General features: G+C 39.3%; 1 protein-coding gene across 11 annotated transcripts in view; it reads left to right on the forward strand.

Annotated features, from left to right (window-relative positions):
• The first annotated feature begins 772 nt into the window (after nt 1-772).
• auts2a (activator of transcription and developmental regulator AUTS2 a) overlaps nt 773-19,099 on the forward strand; it is a 436,359-nt gene continuing 418,032 nt past the window's right edge. For 6 of the 11 annotated variants that reach the window (XM_036143434.1, XM_036143438.1, XM_036143437.1 and 3 more), the window contains exons 1-2: nt 775-925; nt 5,225-5,895. In XM_036143434.1, the coding sequence (XP_035999327.1) occupies nt 5,617-5,895 (279 nt within the window). In that variant the 5' untranslated portion in view covers nt 775-925; nt 5,225-5,616. Of the gene's footprint in view, nt 926-5,224; nt 5,896-19,099 lie in introns of all 11 variants that reach the window. The other 5 variants (XM_036143441.1, XM_036143446.1, XM_036143439.1 and 2 more) reach the window with 3 other exon arrangements.

Here is a 19,099-nt window from a genome sequence, read left to right on the forward strand (position 1 = left end):
GCTTAATCCCTCATGGGGTCGCGGGGGTTGCTGGTGCCTATCTCCAGCTGTCAATGGGCGAGAGGCAGGGTACACCCTGGACAGGTCGCCAGTCTGTCGCAGGGCAACACAGAGACAAACAGGACAAACAACCATTCACACCTAAGGACAATTTGGAGAAGCCAATTAACCTAACAGTCATGTTTTTGGACTGTGGGAGGAAGCCAGAGTACCTGGAGAGAACCCACGCATGCACAGGGAGAACATGCAAACTCCATGCAGAAAGACCCAGGGGTGTACTTGAACCCAGGACCTTCTTGCTGCAAGGCAACAGCGCTACCCACTGCGCAGCCTATATATATATATATATATATATATATATATATATATATATATATATATATATATATATATATAGATATATATATATATATATATATATATATATATGTGTGTGTGTGTGGGGGGGGGGGTAAACAGAGACAGTTTCATTGAGGAGTTCACACTTAATGTTACTTTTTAGATTTTTTTTGACAGATATGAATGGCAAATAAAAATGTATTCCACAGTCATAACTCCCTCTGTATACTATTTTCTCGTTAGAGAGCTCAGGCTATGCCCGTAGTTACATGGTGTTGTTAATGTACTTGTGTAAACTGTGACCCTGCGTGTGGCCAGAGGCAGCACTATTTGCGCCGAGGAGGAAGCGCTCAGCCTGTAAAGCGGCACTGCGGCATCGCCGGTATCACTGCGCCCCGGTCTCCCTTCTCCGGGATCCTGAAGCTCGGATCTGGGGAGAGGAGGAGGAGGTGCCCTATGGTTTTGCTTTGCGGGATTTATTTCGCCAGCTCCAGACCTTGTTGTGCGTTATCATTTTTTTTCCACCCCCCCTCTTCTGATCAAAGGCCTTCAACTTGTCCGGACGGTCCTTTCCTCACTCGCAAGGGTTTGCATTTCTTGGTTTTGCATGACGTGTCTTGGAGCTCAAAAGAGGCTTGCTTTTGTTGTGTGTTCTTATAGTGGAAAAATGAGGCTTGGAGAGGGAGCCGGAGCAGGAGGCAGTGTCAGTCCGCTGCTGCTGCCGCTGCTGTGGGCTGGACTGAGCTACAGAGCCAGAGATCTGTACTGACAGCACAGGCGGACAAAAGGGGACTGTGAGCGAAGACGAGGCAAAGAGTCTCCACAGAGAAGGGAAAGCCAGGGAGAGTGCTGGAACACAGTTTGTTTAAAAAAAAAAAAGCAATATATACTGAGAGCTGCGCGTGCAGTAGGCGCGTGTCACCAGATGAGTGTCGGCACGAGGCTTCAGGGTTAAACGCATAGTTTGAAGAATTGTGACGTTACAGTAAAGGTGAATTAGGTGTGTGTTTTTATTTTTTAGATTGGCCTAACTGCATTCAAATGTCCTGAAATGGGTTCTGCATCTTTAAACGTTTGCATGATGGTTTATTAGATGCGCCTTTGTTATAGAATCCTTTTTTTAAATGGTAAAACTGAACATTTCCTACTTTGCAGGGTGTAGCAGTGTGTGTGTGTGTGTGTGTGTGTGTGCATGTGCTGCAGAATTCCAGATGAGCTGCATTGCATTGTCTCCTTGGACACACAGGCTGTCATGTAAAGTTGGAGATGATGGTTGACGGAGACAAATCGGTTCTGGTTTGTCTGGTGATGCAGAAAGACGTGTCTCCTCTTTGTTCCAAGCTGTTGCTGTGAGGGACTATTCAGAAAAGCTTTAAGTTTGAGGATTCAGTCATCTGCTGCTCCCTACTATTTGAGTGATGTAATGGCTCAGAACTGTTGTTCTTGGATGCATTAAACAGATGGATAGTGTCTGATTGTATTTTGTGGCTTTCTTACTCCACCATTGGCTAATTCTTGAGAATGACTCAAAATAGGCCTGCAAGCTGTTGAATGTTGCAGAGTAATCTTATAAAACATCCAGATGCCTTCAGTGTCCAGACAGTGAAGGTATGCACTGCTGAGCTGTGTTGCTCAGTGCAGAATGACATCACAGAAGGGTCATGGCATTTGTCCGGATTTATTTTCTCATTAATTCTTAATTTTATTGCTTGCTGACAGAAATGCAACTTAAACGACAGAGGCCGTCAATAAATGTATAATATCTGTGTTGTGTAGTTGTTTTCTGTCATCCCCAAGTCAGATGTGTTTTTTTCAAGAGTGACTTTTAAACTGCCAGCCAGTTAATGTTCAGGGTCCATTAATCCATGAGGTTTTTCTTTGATATCTTTGAGTTTACAACTTTATTTTCAGAAAATTCTTTTAAGAAGTTCCAAAGCCTTTGTGACATATAAAGATACAGGACACTGATAGTTATCTAAAATATAACATTTTAGGCAAACTAATTTTAGCTGCATGTGTTTTACTTCCTTTTCTAATTTAAGAACTTCTGCCAGTACAGTTATTTCTAATTTTGGCATGCAAAATTATGAAATTCCCACAAAACCTTGAGTAATAATGTAAAAATACTATAGTATCCATAAAAAATACAGAAATTGTGTCTCTAAAATAATAATTCATCACTATGTTTTCATTACATCTTTTTGTTAATTCTAATATTAAAACAGTGATATATATATATATATATATATATATATATATATATATATATATATATATATATATATATATATATATATATAGTGTAGTTTTTAAAAGATTGTTCTGCAAAAATCCCTGGCTGCTGTTTTGTTCATTACATAGTAACAAAAGGTATAACAAGCTGGGATCACATTGGTTAATTTGTCAGCCTGTCTCCTCGGGCAGTGAGTCTGCAGCCAGGCTTCTCAACAGACATGCTGCTTCCACCTTTCCAACTGCAATTTTTAGCAGCATTATTTTAATTGGAGTGATGGTTGCCGCTCGTTTAGTTTCCACACTTTCCAGAACTGGATTTGTTTCCAAACTGCCAAATTAGTTGTTTGTTTAAGCCAGCATCAGTATGGGCCATGTGACTTGTAATGTGCAGCAACAGGTTGGGGAGGGGGCAGTGCTGGATTGCTGTATGGTCCATATGGCTGGGGAAAACGTTCACAGTGACTTGATGCTTTATTTGGTATCTCATTAAAATGATTCTAAACCACACAAATGGCATGATAATGTTTCTTAGCAGTTTTGAAACCATATGTTTTAAAAAACCTTGGTAAACACCAAGCTTTCAGCTCGCTAACAGTGGCATGTCATAAATATAAGCAAATGTGTATTAAAACCTTTGGAGAAGAATCCACATCCTTTTCTGTTTCGAGAATGTTCCTTAGTAGAAACACAAACCTTTTTTGCAAAACACATAAAGCCATGATATAGTCTCAGTGTTGTTTCATGGAGAGAATCTCACTTGGTGTCTCTGAGGCGTTGCAGATGTGGGTTATCTGTTTAACTTGTTGTGCGTTGGCCAGGTTTTTAGCCAAAGGTTGTTTGATCAATTATGGTTTTGCTAGCAAGTATTCATACACACCTAATTGTTTTACCTCTATAGAATGAGAGATGTCCAACACATATTTAATAACTACCATTCTAAATGGAAAACAGAAAACAACCAAATTTATTGAGCACAGCACCTCTCTTCTATGACTCTTACCCACAGAGCAAAACTGATGAACCCCAATAAACAATCTTTTGGCAGCTTTGGTTTAAATCGCTTGCCTTGCAAGGGTAACCTGACAACAGCCAGCTGTATGTATCGCTCCGCCTAGCTCCACTCACATACATCTGGGACCTCTCCATAGGCATTGCCTTTACTGAAGGCTGGGCCTTATCAAAACTCCTTGCATATGATTGGATAAGCCACTTGTCTGTCATCTTTATCAACGTGCTATTTCAACCAGTCACACCGAAGCTAACCCGTGACGCTGATGAGACCGACGCCGGAAAAAAAAAACTTTTTTTTTTTTTTTTTATGTGTTTGCGGCTCTAGTGCAGGGTTTCCCGCAGCGCTATCTTGGCGAGGCGGCCGCGGAAAACGTGTCGTCCACCCCCCCCCCCCCCCCCCCCCCCGCTCCGCGGAGAAAAAGTCATCCCCCCCCCCCCCCCCCGCTCCGCGAGTCGGTCCGCCTCGCAAAAGCAAATCCATGCGGGAAACACTGTAGTGGCACACCTTTTATTGACAGTGAGCTGACAGGAAGAGGGGGAAGACAGGCGGCAAAGCGCCGCGGGTCGGAGTCGATCCCGGGCTGACCGCGTCGAGGACTAATAGGCCTCCCAATATGGTTAGCGCTAACCGCTAACCGCTCCGGGGCGCGTCCGCGTACGCGCCCCGGAAAACAAAACTTGCCAAATCCGGTCGGGAGAAGGGCGAAAACATGGTTTCCACCAACAAAAGCCTTCAGAGCCGTTCTCTGATGTTCTTTTAATGAAACAATATTAGGTAGATTGGACAACACGGAGGAAATAGCAGCATCAATGCTAACGCTTGCTTCCTCGATGCGAGCCGCCATTGTTGTTTGAATCTCACGGTGGCTTCTCCACTACGTCACATCCATGAAACACCCGCCCTGCGTCCTGATTGGCCAGACCAAAAATTTGGTTGGGGAAATCATTTTCAATGAGCCGTGTCCCAGATGTATGTGAGTGGAGCTAGGCGGAGCGATACATACAGCTGGCTGTTGTCAGGTTATTGCAAGGGTGCATGTACATGAGATGGGGGAAACTGAAATCGAACCCCGCAACTATGACTTCTGATTGCGAGCTAGCAAGTCCTCTAACTAAGCCTCAGTTGCTCTGGCTATGTTACGACCCGGCTCTCCTTTTTGCGTTTTGCTCTGCAATGCCAGCTTAAACTTTGAAAGCTCACATGCCTGTGGGACTTGTGTGGGTTGATTGGTGATATATGAATGACCAGGGGCAGATAATCTAATTGTTGGGAATCAATGAACAAACTTTTTCTGAGAAAGAAGTTGTAAATTAGGATCCAGTTTGGTAAAGAGACCACACACCCCACCCCCAAAAAAAAGGGGAAAAAAAGAGGAAAAAGCATCGGCATATTACAATCTTTATTCTGAGCTGAAAGACATGGTAGTATAGCACAATGAAGTTTACTCACTAGTTGTGATTTGAGCAGTCCTCATAAAACATTCATACTGCATTGTGCACGTTAGCCGAAGCCTTGAGCGTAGTGTGCAGCCCCTTTAAAACAGTGACTGCTTGACTAAATTCATTGTTGACCTTTGCCAAGTGCACATGTATCAATTGCATGCTCTCTCTCTCACTTTGTCTGTCTTGATTTTTGCAGGTGCAAGTTAGCCGTCCCTGGGCTGGAGGTGTCAGTCGGAGAAGAAAAATGTGGCAGCACCTGCTCAGCTTACTTTGGAGGGATAAGTTCACTGAACAGACATTTGCTTTGACTTGAAAAGCCCCTCCTCTGAGGGAATTGGGAGCTTGGTGAGAGCATGATGGATTTGATGGACTGCCTTTTGGGATCGTTGAGTGGAACCTAGATTGATTGAGTGACTTGATGCAGTTTGGAATTTCCTTTACAAGGCTTTGTCCCTTGGATATTACCCAATTGCCTTGGATCCGACCGACTGACAACAATCTTAAGGATATTGCGGAGATTCTCCTCTAGAGTCTTTTCACTCCAGGGTCTGAGTCCTTCTGGGAGGTGGGTTTAATTGGATATTCGCCATGAAGGACGTGGACGGACCTCGATCCAACGGCCTGCGGAAAAAGAGGAAGTCGAGGTCAGAACGGGATCGAGAGAGGAGATCGAATGGGACGAAGAGCAGCCACATTAAAGGCTCAGTGTTTGGCCTTTCCTCTGACTCTGAGCGGGAGGCTGAACGGGAGCCCTCCTCATCCCGACCTCGACCCCCGCGGAGGAAGCGAAAGGAATCTACGTCTGCTGAGGAGGACATCATCGATGGCTTCTCCATCACAGGCTTTGTCACCCTGGAGGCTCTGGAGGTGAGTCATTGACTTTCAGTCTTGTTGTGTTTTTTAATTGCTTTTATCTTTGCCTTTAAAATGAACCTGAGAGCGAGCCTTTCAAAGTTCAAGATAAGATGTGCCCCTGTACTTGGCTGTCCCAGCGTGTTGGCTTCTCTCTGCGTATTTGGGTGCTGTGTGAGCTGGTGTTGAGCAGATGTTGCTTTAAATGCACCGTTGTAGCCAGAGATTGCTATCTGTGTCAGAAAAAGGCTGCTATTGTTGCTGTGTATACTGCTCTGGGTATGCTTTCACAACTTCTCTAGCAGATAAGGAGCTGTGCAGCTATGGCAGTGGTGGGTCTTTGTGCACTTCGAAGAGAAAAAGCAATTTGATCCACACTACGACAATTTATTCTGAGTGGGAGTGATTTATTGTATGCTGGCTATCCATTTTCCTCGGAATCCAAACGCAGCCAAGGCTGTGTTCCAGAGGTCTGAATTATTACTTGTAAAGCATAACTGTTACATTTTTCTATTATAAATACGTGATGCCCAAAGGAGCAATGTTTTAGTCAGACACTGGGCCTCCATCAGTCACTAGAGCATCTTGAATACTCTTTCTTGTGTGCAAGAATCTCCACATTGTACAAAATATTTACAAATGAATCTGTTGTTTTGGTGATAAACTGTGATGCTTTCAAATATATCAGACTTGTTAATCTGCTGACTGCAAAGGTGAATTGCATCAGGTCCCTGTAAAGGAGACGCTGTATTTGTAGCTGTCGACCGTAATCCACCAATTAGGCTTTTTCTTTTGTACAATACCAATATCCGTTTTTTCTTGAATTTCAGTTTTGACTGAATCTGATTCTTTTTCAGAGGAATGGAGCACATGACAAGATTTAAAAAAAGAATCCATGGATTATCCCTATTTATGCATAAATACACGTCTGGTTAATTTGATCTCATTTATATCAAAATCAAACTTGCTCCAAAGTACCTTCTGTTGGTTGATGTGTTCCTAGAACAAACATAGTGAGCGTTCATACTTTGATGCATTTAAAGAACAGTAAAATAAAAAGATTTTTCCGTATTTTACCTACCGACCACCAAACAGATTAGATCCTTGGGAAATTGTCCGGTTTCAGTCTCTGGCCATTCAGTGCATCTCTAGCTATGGTTTGTTAAATCATGCTCATAACTTGTGTTTATTGAAGTTCATGAGGAGATATTTACTAGAAGACAAAGTCCAATTTAACAACCACAGGGACATGTATGTGATTATCAGTAAGCGGTTCAGTAGGTTTAACGAAATACACTACTGTTGCTAGTGGTAATTAAATGTTATGTTAAACTTCCTTTTTTTGTACAACACTCTCATTTGATCTCTAGACTCTCACCTGATCTGGCTTTTTTTGTGTGTGAAAACACTGGGTTCTTCCTAAAGGCAAACTTCAGGGACGTAGAATACAGTTTGAGTCGCAACTTGTGATACACAGTATTGTAATATATCAATATAACACCTTCTTGGTTAGAACTGCGACCCTTATTTAAGATATTTACATTGCAGTTGGTTCAGTCTATCTGTTTGCCAGCTAGATCCACACTTCACACAGCTTAGGGCCTTTCGTTACTTTCTCTTTATTCAGAGGGACAGTATTGAAAAGAGGCCATTCCCTGCTTACTTTCTTTTCCTCCTTGTTTTACTGTATATTTATTGTTGATGTTTTTCTACCTCAGGGCAGTACAGAATTGTGCTGTGCACCTTTTGAGTGCATGAGCTCAACACAGTGTAAGTAAAAGAGACTGCATTTTGTGTTGTTGTTCTTGATTTTAATCTTCTTTAGAAAGGACTGGAGACTATAGTATGTGATTATTCACAATAGTCTTTGTGAATAGAATTTTGTTATTAGCCTGACAAAAACAAAGATCCTTTGTATACATCGAAAAATAAAAAGACCTTTTCTTCTTGGAACAGTTGCAGCTGAAAAGAACTGAGAAACAGATACACTAGAGTCAACTAATACCTAATTGGTCTGATCTAAAGAAAACTTTAAATCAAATGATTACACAGTAGCAATATTCCTTTGGTTAAAGTAAAAGCTAAAGGAAAGCAATTAGGCTGGAAAAACCTTTAAATAATTACATGGAGTAGATTAGGTACTTTTTTCTGTTCAGAAAGTGTTGGAACTAATCTTTAACCACAACTCTTCTTCCAGTATGTTGGTGAACAAAACTGATCCCACTGTCTTTAGTATGCCTGTTAGACTGGCATGACCGTCGGGAAGTCCATTCTTAGTTCGACACCTTATTTGTTAAAAATAGAAAAAGACAACACCTAAAGTCACTTCTCGTCTGGATTACTGCAACTCCCACCTGCCTGGTCTTCCCCTCAACCTATCCATACCCTATCCATACCCGAACCAGGTCAGAACTCTACCCACCAGATCGTTACCAGAACAGCGTCTTCCCATCACATTGCTTCTGTTCTTCACTGACGTCCTTCACATTCACAGACCAAGCCAGACTCTTAGATCCTCTTTATCTATTAGCCTCATTGCTCCTACACTTCACATGTCCACCATGAGGTACAGAACCTTCAGCCGCTCCACCCGCTGAGTCTGGACCTCCCTCCCACCTGATTTCCGCAACCTTGACTCGCTGGCCGTGTTTTAATCCTGTCTCAGACAGGTCTTTTAAAACTGGTCTTCAGTTCGTGACCCATGTCTTGCCACTGTGTTAACCTTCTTTGAAGTCTCCTATTTTATTGGACATTTTCAGTTTTTATTTTCTGACTCTGTGATTTATGTCTTTGCTTTTGTGTGCTGACCTTGAGTGTCCAGAAATGTGTCTACACATAACAGCTATTTCCCTTTCTTACAATCATTATTATTGTTAACATTATTATTACTATTGTTGTTATTTCTTGGTGACATGTTCAGCAATGCTTTACCTGTAATGAAATTTAACACAGAGTGAAATTGAGGGAAAGAAGGTTGGCAAACTTGTTAAAGTCAGTGGTTCGGCCACATTGTTTACGTTAAAATAATGTACTGTGATTATGCCTTTAAAATTTTTTATGTATATTTACCAAGAGAGACTATTGAGCTTTTATTGCTTGTGTTGCCTATGCAGAGGAGAGACAGACATCAGCGTATTTGACTACAAAGTCACGCTCTCCCATCCTGGTTGTCTGTTACCTTCATATAGACTCATCTTTATGACTAGCTGCTGTAGGTGTAACTTCTCTCACTGCGGCAGCAATTGGACCAGACAGGAACCGGGTCAGAGGTCCCGACGAACAGGGAGACAAATTATGTACAAGAGTTCTTAACTACACATTTTATTGAACACAAACTCAGGTTAAAGTCAAGGTTTCTAACAAAGTGTGAAAGTGGGTGAAATCAGCGGTGTGTGGTGTGCCTAAGTGGAGGATGTATGCATGTGGAAGTGTTGAAATGTGCAAGCAAAATAATCCTAAGTAGAAAGAAGAACAAAAACCCTGTGGAGGAGAGCAGAGAGAGGTTAGTTGGCAGTCAGAATTCAAAAAGCTTGGGTCATAGGTTCTCAAGTATCCCATATCAGTAACCAGAGCTGCACATAAAAGCTGAATGCTCATCCTTAACACAAGATTAAGGATACACACAAATTGGATGTCTTAAGCCTTTATTTCTGTTAATTATGATGATTTCCTTATTACAGATAACGGCAACACAAATTTAAGGTTAGAATATTTTATCAGTTTAATGATAAATATTTAATGACAGAAATGTGAGCTTAATGCAAAATATGCTCACACATGCTTAAGGGTGGTTATTTTCAAAAGGTATTTTTGATCTGATAAACAAACCTCATTGGAATGCATATTCTAACTATAGAAAACTATGACAAAGAGTAATAATGTAATAATTTCTTTGTTCTGAAGCGCAAACCTTGGCTCAGATTTTACTAGGGCACAGCATCTCTGGCCTTGTCAGAGTTTTTAAATCTGATTTTTTTTATGTGTTGTTTCTAAACTGTTTCTTATAAGGACTATGCTGTTTCTAAATATCTCTTCTTTGGCTTAACATCTGAGGTGCTGTAGTTAATGGGAGGCCTGTATAGTGCACTGTCACTGGTCACGAAAATACACAAAAAGCACAAAAGAAGGTGTTGATCATGAAGGAAAAGCTGATAGGCCAATGCATCTAAGGTTGAGTGTTAGGATTTGAGACGGATCTATGACATCATTGCTTTAAAAAGTTTCTTATTGACCCTTAAACCAGTGTTTATATGTGGACAAAAGGCCAAGAACGGGGACAAAACTACTTTTGCATCGTTGCTTAAGACATGCTGCACCCATCATTGCTAATCAGCTGTCCCATTATGGCTGAACATAATGGGACATGTAATTGTGGTTTCCTGGAACAGATAAGTGTGGTTCTACTGTTTTTTTTCAGCTATGGGTTCAGGTGCAGGTTCTGCAGCAACCAGCAGAGTTCCTTTTATGAATGTCCTTCGTTTTTAGATGGCACAGTGTTGATGGGCTCTTTATATTTAAATGCACACACCTGAAATTTCACTAGTCTTTCGAGGGTAAAGTTAAATTCTGATGAGTTCAGACCCCCCAGAGGTATTGGCCTTTGCTTTCCAGCTGTCACCATAAGCTGCCACCTCAGAGCTGCCCTTCGTATGCATGCTGATATCTTAGCTTGGCACATTTCTTTCGCTGTCCCCAGTCTCAAGTATTTGTTAAATGGCTTTCAAAATCATACAATTGCTTTTAGAAGATTATGCTTTTATAACTCTTTTCTTGCTGTTCAGATGAACTCTCTGAGACGTTGACATTGTTAGAAACTTTTAAGGTTGTTTTTTTTCTTTGCTAAAAGACATTTTTGCTATTAGTTTGACTTTACATATTTACATTTATTTATGTAAAGTTTAAGGCAACTTTGAAGGGAAAGGGGCATATTCATAACTTATGTGTATGGATAAAAAACAATTCAGTTATGTCGAGTCGTGATCATTAATGTGGCAAACAGTCAAATATCAACAAGGTGATCAAGTTTGTTTTTGATTTCCTGTTGATTTCTAGGCAGTTATCTTCCTCGCCTCAGTCCGCATTAAAGTGTTCTACTGGGGTTTGGCAGCTTCTAAAAGAGAAGCACATGTCATAGGCTGATTGTAAATCTGAACATTTGATTGTCCAATGTCTAGTGAGACAGCTAATAACAAAAAAGAAACTTGAATAGAATCTGAAAACAAAACTGTCGGTAAAATTAATGTTGGAAGCAGCCTCTTTTCATTCAAAGTATCACCTAGTGCTCATTCATTCTGAGTTTAACATGTTATTTATAACCTAGAGGGACACTAATTAATTGAGAAATACTCTTAACATGTATTCACAAGCATCTAAAAGAACAGCTTTTTGACCATAATACTTAAGGATCAGTAAAATAACATATTTAAAGATTACTAGAACAAAATGGATTATTTTCGCTCAACATAAAGTGATGATTAAGGCAATTTGAAAAAAGAAATTGTAGAAGCAACTAAATGCTAAGAAATGACAGAATTGGATAATAAGAAAATTCTAATTAAAGATAAATGTGGGTTATGGCTTCAATGATGATTTAATCTTTGAAGTGAGATCCAAAACATGGTGCATCTGTCGCTGCACCATGGCTAGTCCTTGGGTAGTTGCTCTTTTGTACAAGCATTTTCATTGCAAAAGCACCTTAGCAGCGACTTGTGGTTGCACTTCTAGACGTCAGCTTTGCGTGCTCAGCTGAGAGAAATTTCCACTCCTCACCCCAGTTTGTCTGACCTGAACAGTTTTTTTTACTGTATTAGTGAAAGTGATGTTCTTTAACCTTTCAATCCAATGCTGCTCAGTAATTGCAAAAAAATCTTAAATTTGTGTGTGTTGTTACTTTGCAACTCTAACATTTTGGCTTCTCGTACATTTGACTTGAACTAGCTGTTCGCACCGTGGACACTGAAATACTTCTGAACAATTGTTCATTTGTTACGTTTCACGTACAAAGCAGTCACTTCTCTTCGTCGTTCTGTGTGAGTGTGAGGATCGTCTTTAATGTTTTAGGAAGGGCTGAAGGTGCATTGTGAGGCAATCAGGAAGATGGATTTATGAATACTGAGATAAACAGAAGCTTCAGTACAAACTGAAGCGCTTTTCTAACCACTTCCCAGCAACATGGCTTCAGGCTAGACGGCCTCTTGACATCACTGTGTGATTTTGCATCTGGTTTTGAAGGTTTAGAAAGATTTTGTGATCGGGCTTCCTACATAAATGAGCAAGCAGCCACACATGTTTCGGTTTCAGTTTTGCATTGCAACCACTCACTTCATTGTTTTTTATGGACATTTTAGGTAATAGATCAACTAGGTGAGATCTGAAAAGTGTGGCATGCATTAGTATTCAGCCCCCTTTACTTTAATACGCATAGATAAAATCCAGTGCAATCAATTGTCTTCAAAAGTCATCTAATTACTGAATAAGACCTGTGTGTAATTTAATTTCAGTATAGATGGGGCTGCTCTGTGAAGCATGAAGATCAAGGAACCCATAGAACATAATGGGCCAGGGTTGTACAACTCCACATACAGGCCTTTTTAAAGTAATTTTTTTTCTGTAAAATGTTGGCTGTTCAGAATGGATTGGCTTATTTTATCAGCGCCAAAGAGCATGTGTCTCCTGTGTCGGTTATTAGCTGCGGCAGAGTGTGTACGTCAGGCGCTCCGCCTCTCACAGCGCACTCAGAAATCCTCTGAGTAATGCTGAGCGTGGAAGTCAGTGTTAAAAAGCTTGATAACACTTGACTGGGTGGGCTGAATCTGACAGCGAACCCGTTATAAGTAAAGCAAATCTTTGGAAAATGAGAATTTTGAGTTGTAGTAAATTGCCAACATGCTTAACTAAATCAGTGCCACTGGCTTTGTGCACAGTGCTTTACATATTGAACTGGTCTACATCTGTAGGTATTAGGGATGCACAATTAATCACATTTGCAATATAATTGCAATTTAAAAAAATGCAATTTCCAAATAGTGAATAAGACGCGTCCTGTAGGTGTCAATAATATGTTTAAAGTGGGTTTGCCTCCACATGGAAGGGAAGAGAGCTGCAGCAGTGAGATAATCTAATTTTAATATTTGTTTTAGAGTTTATATAATCAATACTTTTACCAGAAACCTTCACGAATCTCACCCTAGCATTAAGTACTGGTCAAACTGTTTGGTGGTTGCACTTTATGTTCAACCAGGATTGATGTCCAACTCAGAAAGCTTTTCTTGTGAGTAATAATATTCTGATTATTAAAAAAACAGTTGCATTTCTTGTTTTGAATAGTCCTTGTTTGCAGACATCTTTATCTAAAGGGTATTTTTGTTGTTTGAGCTTAATGCAAAGAAAAGTCTAAATTAAATTGCAATTATGTTTGAAGTATATAGCAATTTTGATCTTTTGCAAAATCGTACAACTCAAGTAAGTATGTAGGACCCTTTTACTTTACTACCAAAACAACTTATATAGAGAAAAATTTCTGAATTTTATGTTGTTGTTTATTTAAACACATTGTTTTTGATGGTTTAACACTAGTTTTAAACCTTTATGGAGGTTTAGCAGAGCCTAGTGCAGGGGTCACCAACTTGGTACCCGCAGGCACAATCCACCAGTGAGCTGCATCTAAAACTTTATTTTATTACATTACTCTTCCTGTTTATTTACACTTGCATTTATACAGATTTAAAAATGACAATATCTATAACAAAGCATGAAATATGTGTTTATTTTACATAAAGTTAAGGTGAACTCTGGCTCTTCTAGTTCAAAGGTCAGTACTGGTAGCCCTTCGTATGACACAACACCAGTGAAGTGGCTCTCAGTTTCAAAAAGGTTGCTGGCCCCTGGCCTAGTGTAAAGTCTGGGCTTAGCTGGTAAAGATGGGAGATGGAAAACAACAGCAGAGGCATCTAGTCTCCTGAGATGTCTCCATCATCACAACCTTTACAGAAAGTAAGAAGAAGCTGCTCTTACAGCCAGTTCACTGCAGCCTACCATCACTAATGTGGCCAAAGAAAAGGGAAAAAGGGAAAAACCATGACAGAAAATGAAAAAAACTATATGAGTTACTGGCTCACACAAGACAAACATCTAGTAGTTTTGGTTGACCTCCAGTAGAAACACTTAGAGGATGTGAAAATTACGGTGACAGAAACAGCAAACCACTTAGAAGATGTTTCAAGTAAGACCCTGTGATTTCCTCAGTTAGGAAAGTCTGTAAAGAGTTGCAGAATAAGACAGATCATCAGAATCCATTGCAAAAGTTGGAATATTGTCCAGAGGCAATTTTTCTTTCATTTGCTCTGATTTGTGATCAACAATTCAAATGCTGAAACGCTTTCTCCTGTTCATTAAATGCCTCAAGAACTCCTCCCATCATTTTTGGTCCATAAATAAATTAAACAACAGCATGTACAGTGATGCTTTGTTGAGTTTATTAAAAACGATGTAAAGGTTAGGGACATAGGCTTTGATGCAAAGATGGAGATAATAATGTTATTTCTCAATTGTTTGTTGGCTTCAAAGCAAACACTTTTATCAAGCAATTTCTTTCTACTTCGTGCATTACATTTAATTTACTCAAATAAAAACAAAAACAGAATTAGAGAAAGGCAGAATCCCTGAGCCAGACCTTGGAGAAGACCACAAAATCAGTATCGTCCTGGAAAAGCTGGTGTACCAGGCCTTTCCCGAGAGAGTAAACAAAGAACATTCCTCTCACACATGTAAGGACAATTGGTTTCCATTTAATAGTGTGGCATCTTCTGGTCTGTGCTGTTCATGGGACGATTTTGTTCAGCATGCCAGGTTTTTTTAAAACATTTTTTTTTAGAAACAATTGATTTCTCTGGCACTGCCCCAGAACTCTGCTGGTTGGAGGTCCTACAGACCGGCTGTGAGAAGCAGACTGATTAATAATGCACGGAAAGAGACAAGCTAACGGCAACTCAGATGTGTTGGGTAAATGTTTCTGATTAAATGCAAAAATACTACATTTCAAGTAAAGAGACAGCTTTTTAAGCTTTTGTTTGTCAAATAAAACAGGCAGGACAAGGACACGCTCAGGAAGCTGGTTTTATAGAACAGATCATGTTGGATCAAGCTGCCTCAACAGCTGATTTTGGTCCGGTGAATAGATCTACTCTTTCAGCCTTTTTTATTTTCACCTTCTATGCCTGTGTCAGTTCTTTGTCAGTAACGACAGATCATTTGTCTGTGTGTGTCTTTCAATCCCACTCATACATTTTCTGATAAATTGAATATGGCTGTCAAAGAAACAAACATATACTGTCTTCCCTGGCTGTAAAAACTAAAGCTGGCGAGGCACTACATGACTTCCCCAGTCTTTACAGATTTTGAAAAGAGTAAGAGTTCACACCACAGGCTGGCTTTTGTTTTACGATCTGAAATCCTGAGGATCACACACTAAACAGCTTCTCCTGCTGAGGGATCACGGACTGCAGGACTTTTCAGACAGATGAAAGTAAGCTGAGGGCGTCCAACCTTTTTGGAAACTCTTGTAAGAGGACAGTTTGAAGTTGGAACAGGAGCGATAGCGGAAGAGACTGTCAAGGTGACCCGGACTGGATAATACCTTGGAGTAGTTTCTCCACGCCGCTTTGGCTGTTGGATTTCAACCAGGCTATATTTTTCTGCCAATCCCACACAGAAATGAAAGATGTCCTTTAGATTATGTTAAGTTTAACCAACAAATGAATATGGTTTAAATGTTTCAACTGTACTTTTTTGTTATATTCATGTTGAGAGTTTGAATCATTATTTGAGCTTTTTTCCATGTAAAAATGTTATTTCTATCTCAACAGACAACAAAATAAGGTTTAGTCTGGGCCGTGCAGATAATCATTAAGACCATTTGATTTTTTTTTTTCTATGTTGAAACATTTTCCTTTAGAAATGCCAATTTGTAAAATTAAGTCCCAGTACCTTTATGTGCAAAATGTGAATTCTTTGGGTTATTTCAATAAGGTTGTCATTATTTTTAACCTGTTGTTTTTTTTTGTGTTTGAGTTTTTTATCACTAAGTGGTTGTAATTAGTTAGGTGATAGGTCATATTGTGCCCTGTGTTATTTCCGTAATGATGTCTAGTTAGTTACAAAATAATGTTGTTTCGCAGCTGATGCTGCATCCCAGCCTCTCTTTTCATTGGCTGTCAGCAACCCCCATATGCATTTGGGTTGTTGATCACGACCCGACTGCATCCAGATCTATCTCAAAATACGCAAACATGTTCTGTAAATGTTACTGAGTTTGGGTCGATTCCCCTCACACACTTGCAGCCTCTCTCACTAACACAGTTTTGAGCCAACTTGCCGCCCCAACTGACTGCAACTGGCGGACTGATTCGGGTTACTTGATGAAGCACAACTACAGATTCTGGTGTTGTTTTTCTCTTAGTGTGCAGTAGTTAAACAGATCCAGGATGTCTTTTATTAGAAAATGAGCTGACTCAGGGTTCTTATAAACTCTTGTGTATAACTCTGTGTACAATCAGCATTTCTGTATGTGTATTGGATTTCTCGGGCTGATAGTGTAGCAGGATGTTTCTCTGCTGCATTGAAAACATTTTTGGCTCAAAGGGAGATATGCGAAGATAAAATTAAATGCCCAGCCTTTATAGCTGTTTTATTGAGGTAGGCTACTGGGATGTTGTTTTCTTATCGTTTGTTTGCCACCTGCATGTATCCCAGGTGATGGAGCATTATCCTTTTTAAGCAGAGGAAACACTGATTATTGGGAAGAACATACTCTACTGAACAACTGTTGGTTCTTTCTGCTGTATAGCCTTGCTTAAATAAAACTGACTTTAAGTGGAAACAGACATTAAACAAACCAATAAGTTATCAAATGGCAAATTATTTCAAGCACCACTTTGCTGCTTAATAAGCATGAGCTGGTTTTGTGATTAGTGAACGTTTTGTTCCAGATTTTGAAGCGCTAGCTTGTCTATTTGGCATTTCAGGTGATCCTGTGTGGTTTTTCATAAACAGCCTTTTGGCTAAAAACTAGTCTTTACCTTTAAGTGTGAGAGTCTGCTGTGATTAATCTTGGCAAATGGCAGTTTCAACAGTATCTTTGCATCATGGTGTAGCTTTGATTTGCTGATATGTATGAGACAGTTAAATAAATAATTTATTACAACTATACAGGAGCCAACAGAAACCTTTCTGGGATGGATCATTACTTCATAATAATTTATACAGAGGAGCAGCATTACACACTGTGGACTCTAGAGAGAGAGCAGCCGGTGTTAAACAGCACACTGTAACTATGCCAGTATGGCTTTCAGCACCACCTGGTAGCGCTAATGTAGAGGTGCAGCAGTTGATTGGAAATGCATTGGATATTTTTGGTCTCCAACCATCTAATCATGATCAGGGCCGGTTCTATTATAAAAATGACATTTGATTTCATGGTGCATATCTAGCTCTTCATAAGAATCCATTGCCAGAACTTTCAGAACCAGAAACTAAGAACAAACTGGCAATTTTGCGGCAGAGAAAAAAAAAATAGTTTTGCGCTTTAATGATTAACTCTGTGAAGTCACAACTAGTAATCTCTGATGAAGCTGACATGAAGTGAGCAAAATAGCACCTTTCATCTCTTTTAAAATATTATTCAGATGGGACCCCTTTTTGTTTTATCATTTTGTGAGTCCAAACACAGCTGACACAATAAAACCCAGTTTGTGGTCTATAGTCCACCCTTTGTAAGTATTTGGATAAAAAAATACTGACAAGTTATAATTTATGTTATAGATGAGGAAGGGTAAGTCCCTATAAGGATAGAGTTAAATTTAAAATGACACAAAAATATTTTAACCATATTTTAAGCCAACACTTTTTTCCCATGTTTAGTTTTCCAACACAGAGGCCTAACTAATTAAAACTCTTAAAAAAGTCTTACCTTTAATATACATTATTTATTTGTCCTGATTAGTGAGACTTTTGCGGGACCAAGGTTATTATTGTTAACTAAAACTAATGAAATTTTGAAAACTAGAAATAAAAAAACATTTTAGTTACGTGAAATAAAAAAACAAGACAAAATCTAAATAACGAAAACTAACTGAAACTGTAATAAGAGTTTACAAAACTAGCTGAATTTTAAGAGAAATAGTTTTGAAATCTTCGTTAGTTTTTATTTGTATTTAGTTTTGACTTCTGATTTTCTATTCTATTTTAGTTGTAATTTGTTTTTAGTATTTGTTTGCTAGTTTAGTTTGTATTTTTGGAAAATACTTAGTATCAGTTATAGTTTTATTCTTTTATGAAATACAACTTACATACCAGGGGAAAGACTAAAAATAAAAATAAAAATTGAAATAGTTGAGTGTAACAAAATCCCAGAAAACAATCATAGATTTTGCATAATGCGGTACAGCAAAAAAAAGCAAAAACTCCAACTGGAAATTAGACTTAATTTTAATGCATTATGCTAAAGACACACAAACAAAAACTAAGTATATTTAAACCATGCGCAGGACAAAGTATAGATAACTTTTGTGTGTATAGTTGATTGGTGGTATATGAGCCTTTGTAAGAATGTGAAATGCTGTGTTTGGTGAATACTAGTGTATTGTACACCACTGAGTGCTTCCAATTTAGATAGCCAGATGGATGTTTAGCTTTTTACCCCAAAATCAAAGACTGGCTTACATTGTTTTTAGTTGCTGCTACTTTACTCATCTGCCTTCTGCTGTTATTGGGAAAAAGTAAAAACAACTGCAATATACTTAAACTCATGCCTATATGTTTAAAAAATATTGTCTAGGAAAGAATTTTATGATTTCATGACAACATCCACCTAAAGATTCTAAGAATTTTATAGACATTTTGAGAAGTTTTATACATTTTTATTGTCTTATTTTATGTTCTCAATACTGTTCTCAATATGTTCTACTCTGTTGACTGCTACCATGGTGGTTTTATTTGTAGAGGACATTGTGGAGACATTAAAGGTATCACTACAAACCTTCTAACCTTGCCTGCAAGATGAATTCTCGCGAATCCATGTTGTCCTGCTCTGGCTTCAACCGTTTGTGTCTGAACCGAAAACGGTTCGTGCCAATCACATTACAGTATTGAAGTTTAAGGCGGGACATACTAAAGCAAGAGCGGCTGAGCCCACAGCCAAATCACACCAAACATGGCAGCGCAG

This window comes from Fundulus heteroclitus, chromosome 11 (assembly GCF_011125445.2).
Source record: "Fundulus heteroclitus isolate FHET01 chromosome 11, MU-UCD_Fhet_4.1, whole genome shotgun sequence".
Taxonomy (NCBI): Eukaryota; Metazoa; Chordata; class Actinopteri; order Cyprinodontiformes; family Fundulidae; genus Fundulus; species Fundulus heteroclitus.